At 43.3% G+C, this 22,840-nt stretch overlaps 3 protein-coding genes across 8 annotated transcripts in view; 2 read left to right on the plus strand and 1 right to left on the minus strand.

The window, feature by feature from the left end:
• DIDO1 (death inducer-obliterator 1) overlaps positions 1-6,248 on the plus strand; it is a 51,744-nt gene extending 45,496 nt beyond the window's left edge. For all 5 annotated transcript variants that reach the window (XM_030288670.4, XM_030288669.4, XM_072917112.1 and 2 more), the window contains one exon: positions 1,245-6,248. In XM_030288670.4, the coding sequence (XP_030144530.4) occupies positions 1,245-4,591 (3,347 nt within the window). In that variant the 3' untranslated portion in view covers positions 4,592-6,248. The remainder of the gene's footprint in view (positions 1-1,244) is intronic.
• A 2,117-nt stretch (positions 6,249-8,365) lies between these two features.
• On the plus strand, positions 8,366-15,236 carry TCFL5 (transcription factor like 5). Of its 2 annotated transcripts, none has more exons than XM_030288418.4 (6): positions 8,366-9,211; positions 9,904-10,090; positions 10,636-10,723; positions 11,504-11,744; positions 12,147-12,288; positions 12,953-15,236. In XM_030288418.4, the coding sequence occupies exons 1-6, from the start codon at positions 8,478-8,480 to the stop codon at positions 13,064-13,066; spliced, it is 1,506 nt and encodes a 501-aa protein (XP_030144278.4). In that variant the 5' UTR covers positions 8,366-8,477; the 3' UTR covers positions 13,067-15,236. The 2 variants fall into 2 exon arrangements, with proteins under 2 accessions (XP_030144278.4, XP_002194569.5); XM_002194533.5 differs by having other exon boundaries at positions 8,367-9,211; positions 10,636-10,795.
• Positions 14,056-22,840, minus strand: part of COL9A3 (collagen type IX alpha 3 chain) — a 36,138-nt gene continuing 27,353 nt past the window's right edge. Inside the window, exons 25-32 of the mRNA XM_030288417.4 lie at positions 20,174-20,209; positions 18,124-18,168; positions 17,872-17,904; positions 17,346-17,492; positions 16,931-16,985; positions 16,084-16,266; positions 15,748-15,825; positions 14,056-15,066 (exon numbers count right to left, since the gene is read on the minus strand). Of these exons, the coding sequence (XP_030144277.4) occupies positions 14,891-15,066; positions 15,748-15,825; positions 16,084-16,266; positions 16,931-16,985; positions 17,346-17,492; positions 17,872-17,904; positions 18,124-18,168; positions 20,174-20,209 (753 nt within the window). The 3' untranslated portion in view covers positions 14,056-14,890. The remainder of the gene's footprint in view (positions 15,067-15,747; positions 15,826-16,083; positions 16,267-16,930; positions 16,986-17,345; positions 17,493-17,871; positions 17,905-18,123; positions 18,169-20,173; positions 20,210-22,840) is intronic.

Genomic DNA, 22,840 nt, shown 5'->3' on the forward strand with positions numbered 1-22,840 from the left:
ACATATAAAAATTTCCTACTTATGGGCTCCTGAATAGAAGGGTCAACATAAGTCAGAGCTCTCACATTGCCATTTATCTGCAATGAGTATTATCTTTTGTTTCACAATATTATCTTTTATTTCACAGGCTATTTTATGTTTCTATATTGCTGCTTCCCTGCTGAATAGAAATCATAACTAATGGCACATACAGGGAGGGCAGTGGCCCTTAAATGAGGGTATTTTAAAGACCACTTGGTCCAGAAGTTAAAAGATTTCTACATTTGCCACCACTGTATGTTAAAGGATTTAGCCCCTGCCCTTCATTCTAGGCATGTTTATCTGCCAGTGGGACTGTGCATGTAAGAGGAAAAAATACAGCACACAGGCCTACAGACCTTTGCATTTTCCCTCTTTATCTGAAACTTATCATTTCTTGATATATTTCTCCTTCAAGTCTGAAGCTCTTCAAAAAGGAGCAGTTCTGCTCATGGTGTTTTTTACTGACCTGTCAAGGCCTGACAACCCTCCCTGGCAGCTCCAAGGCCTTCTCGCCCCATACCAGGCGCTGGCCCAACCAAACAGCTCTCCTGGGCTTGTCTGGGACATCCACAGTTTCCCTGCTTCTCTCGACTCTTTAAATAATATCTGGCTGGAAAAAACCACAACAAACTGGGAGTAATTACCAGCTTTAACACTGTTTCCAAACGCTGTTTGATGTGATCTTTTTTTGCCATTATTGGTGTTTGTTTAACTTGAAGACAGGCAAAATGTTTACAGATTGGTGTCAATGTGGACTTTTAGCACAGATTATATGACACATAGCAATGTTTATTCCAAGTTTTTCTCACTTTTCAGTGTCTCTGTATATTTGCAAACTAAATGTAAATATTTGCTTTTTCAGGAGGAGAGGTGGGGGTAGTTGAACAGTAGAAACAATGTAAAGATACAAAAATAAAAGCTTGCTTGGGGTTGAACTTCTGTAGAAACACTTTAACAATGATGCCTGGTGCTGCAGTCCTTTATTAAAAATCTTGAGGAAGGAATTTAAACTTTTAAATTTATGTATAAATACATACAAAAAGTAAGAAATACAAATGCATATGCTTGTGGACTAATGAAAATTGCTAATAGGTCTGATGGAACTTAGAAAACTGTTACCTTTATGACTTTTGTACCTGCCACTTAGTAAAATAATAGGTTTCTATTGAAAGCATCATTAAAAACCAGATTTTTACATATACAATCTTTGTGTTCTCTTTCAGGTCTTGAATCATCTCGGCCAAATTTGATCCTTGGGTTGGTTATCTGTCAGAAAGGGAAACGTCCTGCCACTGAGACAGAAAAAACAGAGGAGAAGCGAAGCAGAATTCAAACACATGAGGAAGCTGAACCATCCCTGTTCTCTAAAGGGCCTCCAGCTTCACAAGAGAAGAAAACTCCAAAATACACACTTTATTCAGGAGACTCCGCCATGAGTACAACACCACCTGGATCTCCTCCTCCACCTCCACCCCCGCTTCCCATTCCAGACACCTCGGCAGTGACACCTTCAGTATTAAAAATACTGTCATCCATTAAAAGTGGCCCCACAGCTACTGTGACCCCACCGGTTTCAACAGGTGCTCCTGCAAGCAGCACTGCCACGCACTCCTCATCCTCAAAAACCGCCACGCCTCTCGAGCACATCCTGCAGACCCTCTTTGGGAAAAAGAAAACTTTCGAGCCTCTTGCCAAGGATTCTGGAACTGTTCAGTCTTCCAGTCAGGAAAGTCAAGCTGCGGCAGATAGTGGGATGTCAGCGGTTCCTCTGTTAGATCCCATTGTGCAGCAGTTCGGGCAGATGTCCAAGGACAAAGCCATAGAGGAGGAGGAGGATGACAGACCTTATGATCCTGAGGAAGAATATGGTCCAGAGAAAGCCTTTGAAATGCAGACTGGTGAAAGTGACAAACACTACAGTGTGGAAAAGCCGTCTACTACAGCAGAACTAGAGGATGAGGCCTATGATCCAGAGGATGAAACTATCTTGGAAGAAGCAAAAGTTACTGTTGATGATTTACCCAACAAAATGTATACAGACAGTAAAAGCAGTTCTTCAGAAGTGTCTGCTTCATTTGTGTCCGATTTATCTGCATCCTCCTCCTTGGTAGAACAGCAAAAAATGTTGGAAGAATTAAACAAGCAAATAGAAGAACAGAAAAGGCAGCTAGAGGAACAAGAAGAAGCCCTCAGACAACAAAGAGCAGCTGTTGGTGTTTCAATGGCTCACTTTTCAGTGTCTGATGCTTTAATGTCACCTCCACCAGCAAAAGCTTCCCTAATGAAGCCTGAATTATTCCATCAGGACCAACAAGCTACACAAAAAGTAGATTTACCTTCATCTTTAAATCAACAAGCCCAGGTTTTAAACCAGGGCTGTGACCCAAGGCAGAACAGAGATCCTCGGCAGGCTCGAAGGATGGTGACAGAGAATGACAGCGCCGACTCTCGAATAAAGCCGCAGGCAGTACAGAATGAGATATCCACAAGAGAAGTCACTCCACCAAGTTTTCCAAATGCTTTGCAGACTTCACTTGGTAAGGAAGATAATGCTTTAATTTCCACTACTCAGCCTGGTTTTACTGCTGATAATTGGGTTTCAAATGAACAGACATCTACGGTGGCCCAGAAAGAGACACCTAATAGCAAATTTGAACACACCATTCAAGTTACTTTGGAAAACTTGAATCAAAACGCTTCTGGAGATCCTTCTGCTTCCAAACCTGTGCGTAAAGTGCTGCTTCCAACCCCACCAAGTACATCTTTTCAGCCTAATTTCTCCACATCAAATGACAGCCCATCTTTGCAAGATATGCATCAAGTGTCATGGTCAAATGAGTCAAAGGAAGCAATGGGAAGGGATTCCTTTTCAAATACAATGTTTCCTCAGCAGGAAAAGGCAGCTGGACACTTTGAACCAGAGATGGGTCTTTCGTCAGTGCAGTATGATGAACAAAGAAATCCTCAGTCTCATCAGTTTGTAGAACAAACTGAATCTGCACCAGCTCAGAGTGAGGGTGGACCTCCCTCACAGCACTTCGAGGAAAACCGAGCGTTTTCTATGTCTGGACAGAAAGGAGGACCTCCAATGATGCTCAATGCACCTGGAGGACCTCATGGACCTAATTTTAGAGGGCCAGCACCACAGTTCTCTGAAGAGCACGGTTTTCCAAACAATGATGGGCAAAGAGGACCTCAGTCTGGAAGATTTGGAGGTCAAAAGGGTCCCATTCCTTCCTTATTTTCTGCACAGCATGGACCACCTCTTTTTGGTGATAATAGGGGCCCTGCTCCTTCTTATCATGGTGGTCCAAGAGGAATGTCACCATCTCATTTTGAAGATCATAGGGAACCTCACATGGAACAAATGGAATTCTCAGATTCCCAATATGATGAAATGATGGGGCCTCCAGGACAGTTTGAAGGACCAGATTCCCCCCAGTTTATGGGAAACAGAGGACCTTTTCCTTTTGGAGGTCAAAGACGACCCCCACCAGGTCAGTTTAAGGGACAGAGAGGAGGCCCTCAGTTTGGAGGGCCAAGAGGTCCAGCCCCAGGTCATTTTGGGGGACCAAGAGGACCTCACCCAAATCAATTTGAAGGGCAGAGAGGTCCAGCTCCAAATCATATGCCTGGTCCAAGGGGACTTTTGCCACAGCCATATGAAGAACGAAGAGGGAGCCCACCACCCAGATTTTCCAACCAGAGAGGCCCAGGACCACATCAGTTTGGAGGACCAAGAGGAGGCACACCTCCGATGTTTCCGGATGAAGATGAACCTCCTTCTAGATTTCATTACCAGGGTCAGTCACCACAAGGTATGAAACCACCCCCAAGACCACTCCTGGACCTTCCAAGCCATCCACCAACTCACAGAAAAGAGATGTGGGAAGAAGGTGGACCATCTGCATCAATGTCTGGACAAGGACCTGAGTCGGAAGGACAGTGGCCCACATCTGACTTCCGAGAAGGCAAAAATCCTGACTATAGAGGCCAGACATTTGAAGGGAGGCAGAGATATGAGGGAGGAAATAAAGATAAGGGTTTGGATCAGCCAGAGCTTCAACAAGCAGATAATCGCCAAGGTAGAGGCTTTGAGGAAAGACGAAGAGATCGAGAACACGGCAGACCTTGGGAAAGAGACCGTGGCAGAAACTGGAACAGAGACAGGGACTGGGAGAGACACAGAGAGAAGGAATGGGATAAAAATAGAGATAGGAGCCAAAACAAAGATAGAGACAAGGATTCAGAGCGAGGTAAGGACTGGGAGAGAAGCAGAGACCGAGACAGGACAAGAAACAGAGAGAGGGACTCTTACAGAAGACGTGATAGAGAGCGATCGAGAAGCAGAGACAGGGATCGCGACAGAGAGAAAGACAGGGACCGGGATCGAAGCCGGGAAAAGGAAAGGGATCGAGACAGAGATCGAGATCGCGACAGGGACAGAGGGAAAGATCGCAAAGATAGGAGTAAGAGTAAGGAAACTGGTAAAGAGACAAAGCCAGAAACACCGAAGGAAACTCAGAAACCAGTGGAAACTGAAGCTTCATCTTCCAGCAATCAGTCATAGAACTGTGACTGATACTTCCCACAAATAATACACTTCGGCAACACAGCAAGGACTGCACATCTGTAAATACTGTACATATTCTCACCTTTTAAAAAATTCTGTTGTAAAGCTAGCCTTACCCGATGTACTGACAAATAAGCAATTTTTGAACAACTGTGAATGAAAATAATCAGATAGATGAAAAGCAAGAACATACTGGACTTTCACTTGCTGCATTTTGTGCATAAAATTTTTCTTATAAAAATTCACGATGTTACCTGTACTGAAATTTTGTTTTTTCTACTTGCATCTTTATCTTAAAGTTTCCATTTACAGTACAGAAATGGGAAAAATCTAAGAAGAGCATATTGCTTTTTAAGATTATAAAGTTATGTTTTCCAGTAACTTGAATTGTAATTTTATAGGAGAATTTAATCCAGACCTGAGGAGCCATACCTTTACGTGATATTTTGGTGTCAAAATTGTTCCTACAGCACACACTAAAAATGTTGGTGTCATGTTTCTTTTACAATGGAAGGGTCATTGTTTAGGAAAAGGCTGCAAAAGAACAGTGTTAATAATTTCTTGTGACTGATGAAGGCTTTGAAAATGGAATGTTATAAGCTTAAAGTGCACTATCTTCCTTTTATATACACATATTTTGGGTCTGGAATCCATCTGTTAAATGTACAGCAAAGAAACAAGTCATAATTAGTTATTTTTCATGAGGTTTTAAATATCCCATATTTACAAGCCTGCCATTAAAGAAAATGCAAGAGTAGCACCTTTATAACCAGCAAAACTTATAGAAGCATTAGACATTTATTTTGAAAAGTGGTAAACCAAAGGAAGGGAACAGCTTTTGGTTTTGTTTAGATTTTGTACAATTTTCCCACAGATTTAAGAAATGTCCCAGTGTGATTGAACTTTTCATTATAGAAGTGCTCTTTCATTCTAAAAGGGCTCTTGAAAAATAAATGATACTGTTCTTTTGTTAGGCCCTACTTAGGCTGGCAGTGTATATAAAACTCTCCACTGAAAAAGCCACAGCTGCATTGAAGTTTAAATTATGGTGGTACATCATGTTGTGATTGAAGAGGGACATTTTTCATGGTGAAATACATCACATTGCTACTTCCCATGTAGTCCTCAAGCACGTAATTCTAAAGTGTGAAATAAAACCCCACTAGTTTATTTGAATGTGTAAATTGACCGCTGGGTAAATATTTTGGTATTTTGCTAAGATAGATTCGGAAATGTAAAATTAAGATTCCTGTAAACATTTTGCATCTTGAGGACTATATTACAGGTAGAGTGTGTGTCTCCACAGTCACATTGGTGCATCCTTGAGGTCCTTGTACATCCAGCATTTGTTGGCTGAAATGATCATCTGTGTCCTGAACCTAAGGGAAAACGGTAACGTGCAAAGAAATTGTATAAAATGCAAACATCAACTACGGTGTAAGATTTTTTTTCCTTAATGACATGTTTCTAATTTAAAGACATACATAAAAGTATGCAAAATGTGTGTTTGTTTAGGTTCACTTGATAGAAATTTCTGTAAATTGTATTTTATATGGCAAAATATATCATTGTACATTAAAATATGGGACTTCACAGGTTTTTGTTACTGTAAGTAGAATAAACACCTACAGAGAGCTGTTGTCCATTTCCTAAATGTGTATGTGTATATTATTTTCTATATTTTGCTATTTCTCAACAAACCACAAGAGACTGATGGCACACAGGTTTTGTTTCCTCATAGTTTAATGACAGACATTTTGCAGGATGTCACAGCCAGACAGTGTTTGATTGCAGGCCCTCTAAAAATAGCAAAAATCTGTGCTAATAATTCTTTTCTCAGTTCTAATGCATCTCCTAATTTATTTTTAAGGGGTTTTTTTTTTTTGGGGGGGGGTTGTTTTTTTTGGTGGTTTTTTTTTTTTTTTACATTTGAATCAGAATGCTTGGAATTTAAAAATTTTTACATCAAAAAATCTGAAGAAAGGAAAAAGTATTAATTCAGGTCACACCATTTATGATTTTCTTGGCTTTACATTTTTATGAAATAGGTGTGTGGCTTTTAGGAAATTCTCCTTTACTAGTTTGGAGGCCTGTTTATGCTTTAGGATCGGTAAATCCATCCTTCCAGAGATCAAGTGACAAAAAAAGCAACAGCATAGGCTCCAGTGACTTTGGTAAACCACAGCTTTATGTAGTTAACAATCAGCTGGAGTTGGATTTTTGCAGGGTTCCTGTATCCTCCACGGCAGCAGGCAGTAAAAGCCGGGCTGAAACCAACATAACAAGTTAACTCAATTTACAGAGAATAAAATTGGTACTGAATGTCTTGCATTGCAAGAAAGAGAAAAACAATTCTCTGGCTTTGTCCAAACTTTTGATCAGCATGAAAGAACTCGCTATTTTGAGCTTTTGTCGGTGTTTATACTAAGAGTATTTTGATAATTTTTTTTTTTTGTAAAAACCCCTGCAAAATCTAGAACAATATAAGCAGAAATATTATTATTCCTATAAAAGGCTGTACTATTCCAACTGTGAGCATTGTAAAGGGCAGTGTGGAAGAAGATTAGAGAAGTAGGAAAGTGTGTATTGAGTTCAGTGTGCACAAAACCGCTTTTGAAGCTCCTGGGTTTGTGTCTAGAGGGAAGTCACGAGTGAGACCGTCGGACTGCGGCTGCATTTCATGGAAATGTCGGTGCACACGGTGCACACAGTGCACACTGCCTTGGGATCTTTGTTCTCTCGGTTCCCTGTCCGTGCCCCGGGCCGGGACCCCTCGCTGCCCGGCGGGGCTCGGGGCTGCGGCGGCCCCTCGTGGGGAAGGAATGACAAGCGATTCCCGTTATCCCAGCTGGTTATCCCGTTAACCCAGCCGGTTTATCCCGTTAACCCAGCCGGTTTATCCCGTTAACCCAGCCAGTTTTATTGCTTCTTCCTCCAGGCACCAGTGGCCGTGGTTTGCGTGCCCGTGTCGCTGGTGATGCTGTTGGTGCAGCTGCGGCAGTTCCCTCAGCGCAGCCGAGCCCTGCCCGTTGCTCTCTGTGAGCTTTCCGTTAGCGACAAAGCCAAGGAACAGAGTTTAGCCGTAGGCTAACCAGCCAATGGGTTTAATTAATTAAAATCTGGCGTAACAGCGGGTACCCAGCCAAGAACCTCAAATCAGCTAAAACCATAAACCGTGTGTCCAGACCCTGAAATACGTCTGCAAACACACACTGCAGCCACACTTTTCTCTTCCTTTACGTTCTCACAACACCTCCACCCCGATTACCGCCGCTTTTGCGCGGCCGGGGCTCCGCTCTGGGTCAGTGGCAGCCCTGAGGGGCAGGGCCGGGCGGGGCGCGCGCGGCCCCGCGCGCGGGCGGCGGTTACGCGCAGCCGTTGGCGGCTCGGGCAGCGCTCGGCCGGGCTGAGGGGCCGCGCGTCCCCTCCCGCCCCGGCCCGCCCGGCCCCGCCCGGCCCGGCTCCCCACGGCTCCCCCCCGGCCGCGGGGCCCCGCTCCCGCCCGCCCGGGCTGCCCCGCCACCGTCCGGGCGCTGTCTCAGGGGGTGCCAGGCCGCAGAGTGCCCGCAGCCTCCCGGCCGAGGCCGGGGCGGGGACAGGTGAAGGCCGTTTGTCGTGAGCAGCTGTGCTGGAGGGGGAGGGAGGGTCTCAGCCGGGGTGGGGAGACATGGTCAGGGTGTCAGGTACCCCGCCAGCGGCAGCTTGGTCCCCACTCTGTTACCTCGCCAATCAGTGTTAAGTGCAATTTTTTCTGCCTTTGGTTTTTTTTTGTTTTTTTTTTGTTTTTTTGTTTTTTTTTTTAACGGATAGTACTGACAATTGTTGAAGGTTTTATGGTTTCTGTTGAAAGGGACATTGGTAACTGCTTAGGTTTGCTGTAGCCATGTCAGGATCAGCCCCCGAGGAGCCTCAGACCATTCCTCAGAGCCCAGCTAGCGCTCCTCACCCCGCTCCCGCTGCTGTCAGACCTGCAGGCTCAAGTGACAGTGCCTTTGGTGAGCAAAACCTTGGCTTCGCCACCCCCGAGGCCAGCCTGGTGGAGATGATGGACATTGAGTACACGCAGCTGCAGCACATACTTTGCTCGCACACGGAGGCGCAGAGTAGCGAAGGTGAAGTGGAAGCCAGGCTCAGCGCTTTCTCCTCGCCTGGCCCCTCTGCAGACCCCCCTCTGCAGCAGCCCTCCCCCAGCACCAGTCAGGACGGGGGCTCATCCAACAGCTCTGGGAACCAGTCGGTCTGCCCAGTGACCTGTCAGTCAGGGTTGCCTTGTGACAACTACTGGCCGAGTTCTAACCCGCACCTGGGCTATGCTGACTTGCAGGAGCTCAGGATGATGTTACTTAGCGAGTCCAACCTCCCTGCGAACCAGAGAGAGAAAGCGCCCAACAGCAGTAGCTCTGTAGAAGTCCCGGGATGCAGTGTAGCAAAAGCTAAACAGGGTGAAAATTTCTTGGGGGAGAATAAGGAAAACGTATTTGTTGAAAATTTGGCACTGGCACCAGAGGTTAGATCTAAACCTGCAGTCAGAGCTCGGTTGGAAGACAGATTCAACAGCAGCCCGACAGAAAACCCCAGATGTCAAGAACCCCAAGAATCTGGAGTAACTCTTAACAAGTGTGTTGCAATTACTTTTAGTTTATGTTGTTAAAGTATGTATCATGTAGTTCAAAAGTGATTTGCTAAGTGAAACCTGTGAATAGTGCTTGTTTTAATATATGAGAAAGATGTGCTGGGCTTTATTAAACTGTGCCATCAAATGTGGCTGTGGCTCCGCTGAGCTCAGCTTAGGCCCTTCTGTTTATTGCATAAATGGGGTTCCAAAATTAATTACTTTACAACTTTATTCTTGATAACATGTACTGTAAATAAAGTTGAGAGAACATTACCTGTTTTAATATGCAGCTTGCTAAAAGCAAAGTAGATTTTTGATAATAAAAAAAAAAATAATAATAATGATAGATTCGGGTTATAATGTGGAGGCCTGACTATGGGGAAAACTGGAGCAAAAATATTGTTTTACAACCTAAACCTATACCTATCTTAATGTGCTGACAAAAATGTTTTATTGAGGTGTGAAGCACCTTGTTATTGCACAGAATAAAATACCTCCTTGGCTGGTTTTTCTTTTCTTTTATTTGGCCCCTGAAGTGGGCAATACAGCAATAACAGTGATTTCTGTTTACAGTAAATGAAAGTGGTTTCTTGGTGATAGTTTCTAGATTATTTGTAGCTGTACTTTATTTCTGCACTCATTTCCAAGCAGTCAGCCTGGTATGTTTTCTGTGTTTGTTTGTTTTTGTCTGAAGTTTAGTGACATTGATCCGCCAGCCCTCAGAAGTGGTGGGTGTTCCTCTTCACCAGCAAGGGAACAGGTGTGCTGCACTAGGGAAAAATAAGGCTGCACCTGCCACACATACCTTACCATTTACTTACCCGTTCTTTACCATGAATGCATGTTCTGCTGCTGGAAGTGCTAATCCTTCCCAAGCACAGGTAACTCTCCTCTGCCCAGTTCCAATGCTGATATTATTAACTTCCTGGGTGTAGTAGAATTCTGAAGGTTTGTGGTAGAGTGTGGCTGAATAGGGATGATCAGAATGATCAGTAATGCAATTTATGTGATAATCTTTAAGACAATTGAGTCACTTTTGTGGCATTTTTAATTACATGTGTCCCAGTAAAGAGCACTAGGCCATCAGATTTCTTTTTTCCTAGAGTTTATCAGTTTATAATCTGTTTCATCTGTGCAAGACAAGAGACAATTTTTTGTAGTTCCTTTCTTTCTAATTAATTTTGATGATAGAGGTATTTCCCCCACCACAACTTGCAGTAACCTCTGAAGCAAAAGTGATAGCATGGCACTGAGAAATGTCAGAGGTATCCCCAAAATTCATCACTGTCAAAACCCCATGATTATGTGTATTTGGGATTTATTCTGCCTGAAGAAGTAATACAAGAAGCTAGCAGAAATATATCAAAGTAGTCTACTTTGTTCTAATGTATATAGTGCTATAAGTATTTCCTTTTTGTTTTCACAGACCTGTGGAACATCTTGCACTATTTTGGAAGCTGCCAAACATCAAGACCTTGGGATACCCAAAACATTCCCTTTTATCTATCAGGAAGGTGAATCCACAAAACAGACAGTAGGCACTATAAATAAAGCTTTGCCTGAGGAAGTTTGGATTAAAGTTGGGGGTAAACCATTTATCTTCTTTTCACTTAGTTTTCTCTTAGTCTTCAAATCTGATTTTTTTTTTTTTTCCTGAATGTGTGTCATTTCTGGAATTAATATGATTTTAGTGAAAGTGTGAGGTGGGGTTTTTATGGCAAATAAGTTTTATAGGCAACATGGGGCTGGATTTCTCCAAGGAGGTTCAACACCTATAAGTTTAGCTGTACTTTCAAAATTGTTTAGCACCTCTGGCTTGAAATGAGGAGACTTGAGGTTAAAAAGTACCTTTGAAAATCTGGGCCTTGGGTCAGCAGCTGGTTTCTTTGGAATCATAAAGGTTGGAAAAGACCTCCAAGATCATTGAGTCCAGCCTTTGACCAAACACCACCAAACCCCATGGCAGAGGGGTACATTCTTTGACCCCAAAGCCGATCCAGCAGACCCAGTCAGTATCAAACTGAAGAACATTTTAAGGGCTGCCTCAAGTGCTCACCAAGGGCAGGCACAATCTCAGTGGGCTCTCTGAGAAAATAGAAGTTGTTTGGATTTTTGGAATAGCAAAAGTGCCTCAGGATATGTCTTGCTGTTGGAATCAATGTAGGCTGGCAGTAAAGCTTCAAAGATTACTCCACATATATAAAGCACCAAAAGAACTTTCCATGATCACTATTTTCAGGTTAGTGGGAGAGTAATAAATAGGTAATTATTTTCATTTTTATTTTTCCAACAAGACACCTTATGCAAGCAAGCCATAAACAGAAGTTGCAGCCGAATAAATCTGTTGGATTCAAACATGGATCGCAAACCTCTCGGTGAGATTCGGAACACCCGGGACAACAACCAGAGCACTGCAGCTGCCCAGAGCCCTTGGCAGTCAGCACAGCCCAGCTCCAGTGTGCAGGTACAAAGTGGTTCCCAGGATGGAAGCGCCCAGAGAAGGGAAAGGCACAACCGCCTGGAGAGAGACAGGAGGTAATTCTGGGAGCAGGGGCCATGAAACACCTCTTGAAGGCTGAAATACTGGTACTGCAGTACTCTGATTATACAGAGTAAATGTAAACTTGACATAATTTGTGTTAGCTCCAAGAAAAAGGGTTTGGTGTTTGTTAGAGGGAAAAAATAATATCTCTGTTTCATTCTGATTCTCTTTGTGTTTTCACTCTGTAAACAAACAAAAGGAGATTTCAAAACATTTCACCCATTCTGTAAAGATAAGGTGACTTGTGTGTAACAAAACTAATACACAAAGCTTGTAGCAAACACGAAGCAGTGCCCAAAGTCCATGGCTGGTTGCACATGTGAGTTTTCTTCCGTTTTCTGTATTTTTCCCTTCCCTCTGGCCCCTGGTTGATAACCATGGGTATTTGCCTGCAGGCGCAGGATCCGGGTTTGTTGTGATGAGCTCAATCTCCTCGTTCCCTTCTGCACCATTGACACTGACAAGGCAACAACTCTGCAGTGGACAACTGCATTCCTCAAGTACATTCAGGAAAGGCACGGCGACTCTCTGAAGCAGGTTTGAAATCTCATTTCATTTTTGGTCTTGATAAAAATGGAAAATATTTTAAAGCTGTCATAGCCTATAACTGAGATGGAAACCTTCTGCTTGATGCTATTTGTGAAGGACCCACCATATCCTTGAAGGTGCCTTTAAATTTTTATTTTTTATTTCTGTTAGCTGTTTGAGTTCACTAGTGAGAAATTTCAGACTGTCCTCAATCACTGTTTTCAGACTGGATTTTAAAATTAAAATTTTTAGTTACACAATTCTTGAGCATGATTCTATTTGGACAACAATATGAAATTAAGGTCATCTTCAATCATTCCTCTTCTCCTTCATTTTCTCTATTTTCTACCTCTTTCACAGGCTTCTAGTTAGTTCAGGGAGGGGGATCACAGCTACATGCCCACACTGTATTGAGTGGGCGAGCACTAAGAGTTAAAGGGTTACATGCCTTAGAAGCAGCTCCCATTCTCCTCAGCAGTAGTGGCAGCTCCAGAGTAGCTCTGGCTCTGCCAAGAATTTTGGGAGGGTGTGTACTGGAAAACCTGCTGGTTTAGATATGGATATGAACCCTCTTCCTTCCTGCTGAAGGCCCTAATGAAACAAAAGCAACCATCTCAAGTAATTATCTACATTAAATACAACATTTATCTTTTGTATTTTGATTTTTTTTCAGGAATTTGAGACTGTGTTCTGTGGTAAAACAGGCAGGAGACTAAAAATTGGAAGACCAGACTCATGTGTAATGTGTCCAGCACAGGAAAACCGCACAGCTATGGAGACCAAATAGCCTGACCTGCCCACCCTGAATTGTGGGGCAATCGTCCAAACTGTGTTTTATTCTTTCCATTTACATGCTGAATAGGAATTTGAAAGTGTAACTTGTAAATATATATAAATAGAAATTTAAAGGAAACATTCTCTATTGCAAATGGAAATGGAAGTTAACTGCCAGCAATGGGTATCAGTGCCCTGTTCAAAGGGCTTTGGGACCAGAAGCTACAAGAAAATGTCATGTCTAAGTATTTTAACCCTTTAGGTAGACAAAATTTTCTTGTCCTGCTTTGAGGTCTTATTTAATTCTTTGCTTTTATTTTCTTCTTTGAAGATGATGCACTACAGAGTGGAAGACTTGTAGAACGTTCATCTTCCTGTTATGTTAATGGCTAGATGCAAACTCATTCTTCCAGTGTAGAAAGAAACTGAAGCTACTATATCATAATGCCCATTTTTCCATTTAAAATGTAAATATTGTATTGGTTATTTGGACAAGTGCATAGTTTCTTAACTGTGTGTATTATGAATTTTGCATTTGCATACATATTTAACATAATTAGCTCCAAAGAGTAGTGCAATGGTGTTGGCATTTTTAAATTCAGTCCTATTTTTAATGTGTGCCACACAACTGTCCAACAGGTTCTTGTGTTGTTGCTTTAGACCAAAAGTGATACATTTTAAACAGTAGATATTTAAATGCACAAAGTATTTTTGTATTTAAAGAGAAATATGATGCTTCTTTCATAGGCTTTGGCATATAGGACAGAAATAGAACTGTGTGTGACCTGAAAGGGTTTATTAATTTTTTTAAAATAGATGATGCTAGCAAGTTTTGAAGTATAAAAAGTTCTACCAAAATTAATACTGGTTTAAATCACGGATAAGAACAATTTTGCAGCAATTTATGTCCAAACAATCCTAGTAAAACCAGTTCTGGAAAATGGAGTTTAGCCAAGTTAATTTGATTTGTATAATGACACTTACAACATCACAAAGAAAAGGTTAAAAAAAATCTCCTTTTATTTTTACAACAGTTCATACAGGTGGTTTTGGCTGGACTTTAAAAGAGCATCCTTTCTTAGGTGGGGTTCCATCACAATTACTGTGCAAATAGCTGAAGTAGAGGTCATGAAAATGCTGTTACTTCATTTCCTTTGTTATCATATGGAAATATGCAAAAATTCTTCCCTGGAAATTAAAATATCTACATTACTCCTTTTGCAGAATTTGCTTGCAAGAGGATTACTGTTTACTAGTCTTGGCAAATATTTGAGTTGCAATCTGAAAATTTCTAGCTGGCAGCACAGACTCAAGCAATGGTCATTCCTTAGGCCAGAAGGTTCAGATGTTAAATACAGGATATTGAAATGCCTGATTTCCACTGATGGAAGAGGCAGCTCGGTGCCTGAGGGTCTTAACAACGTGTCTGAGTGCACAAACCTGCAGGACTGAAGTCAGTGGGAGCAGCACCAAGGAATTCAGTGGAAAAGGCCCAAACTTTCTTAGGAAAAACTCGTGATCTTTAGTACAGGGGGGGTGATGGTACAAAGGAGCAATGCTTCCTCTTGCAGGTCTCTTGAGCAAAGGGAGGAAGGAAAGGTGAGGTTGTTTAGCAGTAAAAATTCTGGGAAATAATTGGGGGGAGGAAAAGATAGTCATAAAGCATCTTTTAATTAAAGTTTTCATCTGATGCTTTCTTTTTCATAGAACTGTGTCAGTCTCCACTTAATAGAATAGAAGGAGCATCTGTCCTTTTAGCACTAGAAGGATTCTTTTTTCTTACAATGCACTGTTTATTTAAATATTCAGTCACTTCTTCACTTCTTGTACTGTTGGTTTATGATTTTTTGGAAGTTGATGCTGCAACAGCTCCCATGCAAGCCGACGTGTCACATATTCCTGGAGTTCCCTGAGCACCAGTAGTCCCAGGAGTCCCAGGATCCCCTGGCAGCCCGGGTTCACCCTGAGCACCATCACGGCCGTTTTTAGTAATTCCAGGCACACCAGGTGGTCCTAAACAAGAGAGGGGAAAGATACATGAAATGTTTCCATCTTTTCTTTTTTAATATCTGTATATATGTGTTGATTTTAGAGATCTTAATATACTTTGAGTGTCTGTACATCACACTTGTTATGGCCTGTTGGGTACAAGGTGTTTTCAATAAATTTACCCTGAATCTGGAGTATGTGCTTTGGATTTTTTTCTCTCTAATTTGGTGAAGGGATGTTTTAGCTGTGTGAGCTCACAGTTTATTAACATGGATTAATTATTTTATGGAAGATTCTGAGACAACGAGGTATAAATATTATGAAATTTTATGGTATATATTTTGTGGAAGAATTTAAGATAACATGTTTGTAAATATTTTGGCTTTATGAAATTCTGTGAATGGAGAGCCTACTTTTGGTGCCTGCAATTTATTCACTGTACAGGTGTAATCCCAGTTAGAAAAGCTGCTTTAACAGGTGAGAAAAATAAAGACTGTTATTCCAAATTTCCAATAGATATTATTTTGCATAAGTTAGTCTTGAATCTTTTAATAAATGAATCATCAGGAAGCAGGCATCATCCTTTCCCTTAATTTGGAGAGCCTCAGAGTTGTCACACACTTAAATTAGTGATGATAATCTATTGCAGAGCTGTCCCTCCTCAGCCTTCAGCCATGGAGCATTAAATTATTTCCCCGCACTTACCCTGCAGTCCTTGGTCACCATCAGGCCCATCGATACCTTGGCCAACAGGTCCTTTGTCTCCCTTTTCACCAGTGTCACCTTCAACCACAAACACAATTCCCACAGTGAGCTGTGCTCAGCAGCTGGAGCCTCCAACAGCAAGGGGAGAGAGCAAGAGGAGCTACAAATCCTCTGTGTGCTGCAGGATCTTTGCTCACACAGCACCCTCCAGAAGCAGAACTCACCCACAGCTCCACCAAGGCCTGATTTCCTCTCCCCAGTGCTGAATTCAGTACCCGCTCACAATTTATTTCAGTAAGCAGAAAAGAGAAGCAAATGGTTTCACTCTTAACTTGCCTCTGGGTCCAGGATCACCAAGCTCTCCTGGTGGCCCTCTGTATCCAGGGGGCCCACGAGGACCGGGATGCCCAACGCTCCCCGTGGTTCCAGGAGGGCCTGGGGGCCCGGCTGGGCCAGGCCGTCCCGGCATTCCAGGAGCCAAGGGCTTCCTCAGGTTAGCAGCCAGCTGTGCAATTTGCTCTGGAAAACACAATCAAACACTGCATCTCCAACACTTGCACTCTTCCTTTAGGCAGAACTTCCTGCCGCTGCTCCTGGCAGGAGGGACCATTGCATCTGTCCCTTCAGCTCACCTGTAGCTTTTTGGGGTTTTTTACATCTCCACAGATGGACGTATTGATCATAAATCTGCAGTTGATTATTTCTGTTTCTAAAACAACTTTAAAGGATGTCAAGTATTCTAACAAATGACACTTAAATAATTTCCTGAAATAAACTTTCAGAGTTTAACCTCATCCCAAACAGGGGATGTAACCTCCAAATGCAAAACAGTCACTTTGAAGAAAGAGGGACACTCCATGAGGACCTGCTCCAAGGAAACGAGGTGCACTGAGGGGAGCTGGAGTTCAGAATGACACAGGTTAGGGCAGGAGGTCTCACACAACACTTGTGCCAAAGCTGCTTTCAGTGCACTTTGACCACTGCCATGATGAATCATTTAAAAATTCTAATTTTAGAACACCAAAAGACATCCCCAATGAAGTGACCTCCTGAATAATTTCCTTACACTAAAGGTGTATTTTTTTTCATATGAAAACAGAAAATTAACACATCTCAGAAGCCATGTATTTTCACAATCTACTCATCTGGTAATTAAAGTTGGTTTTCTCTCAGTAATACTCACCATTTATCATTTCCCCACAGAGTTCTCTGATATGTTGTTCACTGGCCTCTTTGCCCTGCAGTTAACAGAAGAATTTGTCTTTGTAGGAACCTCCTTATCAATAACCAGCCCTGGCAGAAGCTGCAGGACACAAAACACATTTCAAGGAGCTCAGGAAGCAGCACAGGGTCCTGCATGAAGAGCTGGGGGTTCTTTCCCCTCAAAAGGTGACAGCTTCCCTTCAGAACTCTGCTGTACAAATGGCAGCCATTAATTTTAATGTTAGGCCAGATATTTAATCTGGGCTTTATTTGGCCTTATTTTTGCCTGCTGAAATGCAGCACCTTATTTTTTTTTTATATCATCCAAAACCCCACAATCCATTTTTTCACTTCACAGGCTCCCTAACTGTGCTGCAGAAGCAGCAGATACTTACAGGAGGTCCAGGTTTTCCTGTGATGCCAGGGACACCCCTCTCCCCCTGGTGACCCATGGGTCCTGGATGTCCGGGGATCCCTGGTGCTCCAGCTGTCCCATTAGGTCCTTGCACACCCTTTGGACCAAGTTCTCCTCTTTTTCCTGGCTGTAGAGAAGAATAAAAAAAGCCAAAACCACTTGAAATGGAAGTCATGGTCCATTCTTTTCTCATTTTCTTTTTAGTTCAAACTTTCTTCAGGTTTCCTGAATGGATCTGCATGATCAGATACATTTCTTACAACCTAAGGCTGTTTCTGCATATACAGGTCATGGTAAGAGGAGTCCTTGCTGCAGCAAAATTATCAAACAGATTTCAATATTTTGAATGCCACAAATCAACATTTTTCTCATAGATTTTATAACATGACTGTGAGGAAAGCCCGCTCCTAGGCAATGACACCAGAGCAGAGTTTATTCTATAGTTATAGAGGTCATGCTTACTCCTAAATCCTTCGGGGTATGAGCCCCCAGTGTCTGACACTTACCTCTCCTTTTTGGCCAGGGGGTCCAAAGGGACCCTGTCAGAAAGAAAAGGGAGATAAGAAAGAGTGATTCATTCAGAAAATGCACATCTGAATCCAAATCTCCCAAGCTGCTGTGATGTGCAAGGCTTGGGTTGCCCCCTTTTCACAGCAGGGTTGGAGACCTCGGGTGATTAATTCTGACTGACCACAGTGCTCCATGGCTTTCTGCACCATCTGTTATTTGAGGACTCTACTGAATTTAAGGACACCTACCAGCTCTCCTTTGTCACCTGGGAGGCCATCTGCTCCAGCAATGCCCTGGGAGAGAGAGCAGAGTTAACACCACACTTACTGCTGGCAGAAGGATCTCCCTGAGGCCCGGGGAACCTGGGGCAGAGGGGGCTCCCAGCAGCCACAGCTGCTCCAGCAACAAGTTCTCTCTTCCCAAAACTGGACTCCACAGTAGCTGCTCCCCTGCTGATGAGGGCACGTGTGCCACAAGGCAGCTGGCACGTTCCCTTTGCAACAAGCTGGGACCTGGGTGAAAGGCTGAATCCCTATGGATGAGAACCCTGATGGGCTGGCCATGAAAGACATCCACAGGCTGGCACTGGCATTCCTCAAGGAGGGAACCTAAATTGCAGCTCCCCCTGCTCTGTCTCACAGAAAACAGGGTTTGCAGCCACAGGCAAATGTTGAGTGTCCTGTTCTCACGGCCTCCTGAGCAGGGTCCCAACAACAGCTTCATCCCACCCTCAAACTGCAGTGATCTCTTGGTGAGGAACATCCCTCTCCACTCCTGGGGACAGGAATGCAAAGGTGGCCAAAGCTCTGGTGACATCCACTGCACCAGCCTTTGCTGGTCACCTCCACCAGCAGCTGCCTGAGCAATCTGAGCGAGGCTGGGGTGATGTTGGAACTCAAAATGTCCCTCAGACATTTTTGGAGGTTCCAGGCCCAGGTCAGAAGCATTTGAGACCCTGGCAGGCAGCTGGAAACAGCTGTGATTTTGGGTTTGAACCATGGAAGAATTTACCAACCTTGCAGGAAGAACAAGAAGTCACAAAAGTTTAAATATTATAGTAGAAGTAGTTGCAATTAAAGGGAAGAATTTTTGAGTGCTGTACAGGGGGGTTTGGTTTTGTACATGGGGGTCAGGGGTTTTAAGATGGACGGATCTGGGCCTGTCCTGTCCTCCCTCTTTCTTCTTCCTCACCTCCATGTTCTTGGTGATGTTGGCACTCCCAGATTGGTTTAGAGTAGAAAGGCACCATGTAATATAGGTAATGGGCATTGGGGAAAAACTGTACCCATGTAACATGTAATGTACCATATAAAAGATAGAAAAGCACCATTTAATATAGTTAATGGGCATTGGGGAAAAACTGTACCCATGTAACACGTAATGTACCATATAAAAGACAGCAGCAGCCCTGGGCGGGGAGAGAAGAAGCAGTCGGGAGTCAGAGAGGATGTCAGGGTGTGTGTGTGCCTCTGCCTGAGCTGTGAGCAAACCACAGCAGCCCAAGGAGAAAATCTTTTAGATAACTTGCAATAAACTGCCTTGAGACCAAACAACAGAAGACTTCTGAGCTTTTTTTTGAAAGCACAGGTTGGAGGAGAGATTCCCTGCAATCACTGCCCTGCCCGAGGCAGAGCTGGCTCCTCACAGAGCTCTGTTATTAGAGCAGATAATGAACATCGGTGTGGTGACTCCACACCTTTCCAGGGGAAGTTTTCCAAGACAAACTGAGATCAGGTTGGTCTTTCCCCTTAGCAACAAAACAGAGACCACACCGGTGCTGGTAAACCAAATCAGCAAGGCTTGCTAGGAAAGCTACACTTTCTGCAAGAACACAGCCATGCATTAATGAAAGCCACATATTTGATGAAAACTGGCTCAAAAACTCACTGCTGAGATTAAACCAAGCATGGAAGCTGAGCAACAAAAAGCAAAAGATATAAGTAGTTCGTTAGTGTGCCAAGCTTTGAGGTTAGGGTGAAATATCCTTTATCAGGCACATGAAGCTGAGGAAAAGCTGCACTTCTAAACATAATTTGGGAGGAATTTGATGTGAGGAGCTCCTGCACAGATCCTTGAGGCTACAAAACACACAGCAAGGGCCTGGTGTTTGTCCCACAGCATTTTTATGAGTCTCCATTAGAACAGCAACATCTGTGCCAATGCAGGGAAAATGGGACCAAAGAGAGTTTTGGTTTTTGCTGCAGGAAAATTTCATTTGTGGAAGAAAAAGCCATTTGTGCTGCCAAAGGCTGTCCCTGAAATTTCTCTGCTGACAAGGGCATGAAAGTTATCACTTACCTGGTTCCCTTTGGGACCAGGAACACCAAGAGGACCCTGAAAATAAGTAAGAGAAAGAAGCAAATGAGCTCAAACTGTTACTTTCCTATGAATTCTTGGTGTGGTCAGACTTGCTCAGCAAGGGGTCAGAATCAGTCTCCCAGCTGCCAAGTTAGAGGGTACAAATCTCATTCACAGTTCCTAGAAATAAGAAAGGATTTCAGCACCCCTACTAGCTCTGTGACACTCTCCACAGTCCCTGGTTTGTGTTGTGGGGTAATTTCTCAGCCTGTGATGTCAGGAGAAGCTTGGATTTACTTGTGGTATAAAACAGACAAGAATATTTTCATACCACAAGGGCAAAAAGCCAAGATGTTTTTTCAAGGCCTTATTAGACTCTCAGTTTTCCTAGGATTTAGGATTAGGTGCTCCTGATTTAAAGATTAATGGAACAACACGGCCACAGGAATAAAACACATTTAGATGATGAACTGATTATCACCTCAGGAATAATCCAGGCAATTTGGAAAATCCTTCCATCTTTATCTACCTGACATTCACAGAGAGACATTTTCAGTCCTATTTGTGACTTTTCTGCTCCACAGAGCAGACCCAACAAAGAGTTCAGGAGAACCCCTGATTTTTTGCTCTACTGCAAAATCTACATGTGAAATTCAGCCATTTTACCCTTCAAGCAGGATTTCTACATCACACTCATCAATCTGGCCTCTGCAAACTGATCTTGTTTTATTAACTAGGTCTAGAGATGGCTCAGCAGAACAGAATCTTTGAGGAGAACAAATGCACACAACAAGGACATTTTATTTCGTTCAATTCAAGTACTAAGTTAAAAAGAGAAAGGATTTCTATTAATGGAAAATAACTCAGATAAACAGAAAATGGAATGTAGAAACTCAAGAGCAGCTAAAGCTTTATAACACCCATTTTATGCTTGCTGATGGCAAAAGCCATATATTCCTTTCTGAACATTTTAATCTAAATTTTATACCTCTGACTTCACAGAGTCTCAAGGCTCCATGACAGTTTATGGCAATAAAACACATTTCAGTCACCAAAGACCAGGCCCTGCAAGGAACATTCCCTTAAAGACAAGCTTAGCCCAGGGGATTTTCATTCCAAACTCTATTTCCCTGCAGGGGTGATTCCTAGCAGCAGGAACAAGGAGTTCAGGACTGCCAGCTCCATGTCTTCACACATTTCCTCTGATCAGTGCAACAAAACTCGTGGTTTTGGCCAAGTATTTACTGCTCCAGTGGGGAGCCCAGAGATTCAATGCCCCAGGTGCTTGCTGGCATCCAGAATCCTCAGGAATTTGATCATAATAAAAATCCTTAGGAAAAATATTTGTCTATTGCTGCCTCAGTCAGCAACAACAGCCAAGCTCTTCCCCTCCCTATATCCCACTCCAGCAGGACGGTTGATGTACTTTATCTCAACACTATTTTATATCTTACAGTCAAATGTACTAAATCACTCCTATTTTTCATGCCAGCAAACACATTTACTGAAATGCTGGTTTATATGCCTGACCAGTCAGTCCAAGGACTGTGAAAAAGCCTGTCAGTGCTCAGTTAGCTCAGGCATGAGGGGATTTTTCTTTTTTCACAGAAAAGTCACAATTGATTTCAGCAGAGTTCGATGGGTTGGCTGCAGCTGGGAGAGGCCAATTGCATCAATCCTGCGTGTGCAGTTCTGCCTTTATCCATGTCAGACCAGCAGTGCAGCGAGCCCAGGGCAGATCTCGGGGTGCTCTGTGTGTCCCCAGCAGCACTGGCTGTTTGTTCAGGCTTTAAAAACACAGCCTGAGGGTTTAGGGTCACCCAGCACCACCAGCACAGTCACCATTAAACCATCAAGTGTGGGAGTCCAGGGCATCCCTCTGGCTGCCCTGGCAGGTCTGGGACCCTGGCAGGGGTCAGGAACCCCCTGGACAGAGCCCCCAGAGACACTGTCTGTGATCTCTGTCCATGGAAAAGAGTTTTCAATCTTACAGGATGAATTACAAGCTCTGAGTGTTTGATATAAGTAATAATTAAGTGTGGCACGGGTGCAAAAGTAAAATTTTAGGATTCTAGATTAGGGGTCCAAAGGGGACAAGATGGAGGAAATTGGGTGTGTCTTGTCCTTTTTCTCCTTCTTCATGCCCTCCATGTTTCACTGTGGTGTTGGCATTTTTCTGTTGGTTTGGGCTGGGGACACACTGTTCAACGTAGGTGACAGATATTGGCACGTTATTGTAAATCCAGCACAGGTAGTTTCTGGTATTTAATGTTTGTACCATCCCACTGAGGGCAGAGCCCCACACGCTGCCCTGCAGGACAGAGCTGCGGCAGGGCAGCAGAACATGTTAGAGATAAACAGAATAAACAACCTTGAAACCAGCACAGACGAATTATGGCTTCTTCTTTGGCAACGGGGCTGACAGAGACTTTCTACAATCCCAGAATCATCAATACCTCAGATTCCGACAATCAAGGGCCACATCCACACCTTGTTTGAACTCCTCCAGGGATGGTGGCTCCACCACTTCCATGGGCAGCTTGTTCCAATGCTTTACAACCTTTTCTGTGAAAAAAATTCCTAGAATCTAATCTAAACCTTCCCAGGTGCAGCTTGAAGCCGTTTCCTCTCATTCTGATCAACCAACAGTCACATCTTAGAGTAACT

The sequence above is a fragment of the Taeniopygia guttata genome, chromosome 20, assembly GCF_048771995.1.
Source record: "Taeniopygia guttata chromosome 20, bTaeGut7.mat, whole genome shotgun sequence".
NCBI classification, from domain to species: Eukaryota; Metazoa; Chordata; class Aves; order Passeriformes; family Estrildidae; genus Taeniopygia; species Taeniopygia guttata.

What these genes read in the sequence shown, in the direction of transcription:
- TCFL5 (XM_002194533.5), top strand. Translation starts at nt 8,478, where the DNA reads ATGTCAGGATCAGCCCCCGAGGAGCCTCAGACCATTCCTCAGAGCCCA. An exon ending in AGTTTGGATTAAAGTTGGGG is followed by an intron (nt 10,796 to 11,503) that starts GTAAACCATTTA and finishes TTTTCCAACAAG; the next exon opens with ACACCTTATGCAAGCAAGCC. An exon ending in ACGGCGACTCTCTGAAGCAG is followed by an intron (nt 12,289 to 12,952) that starts GTTTGAAATCTC and finishes ATTTTTTTTCAG; the next exon opens with GAATTTGAGACTGTGTTCTG.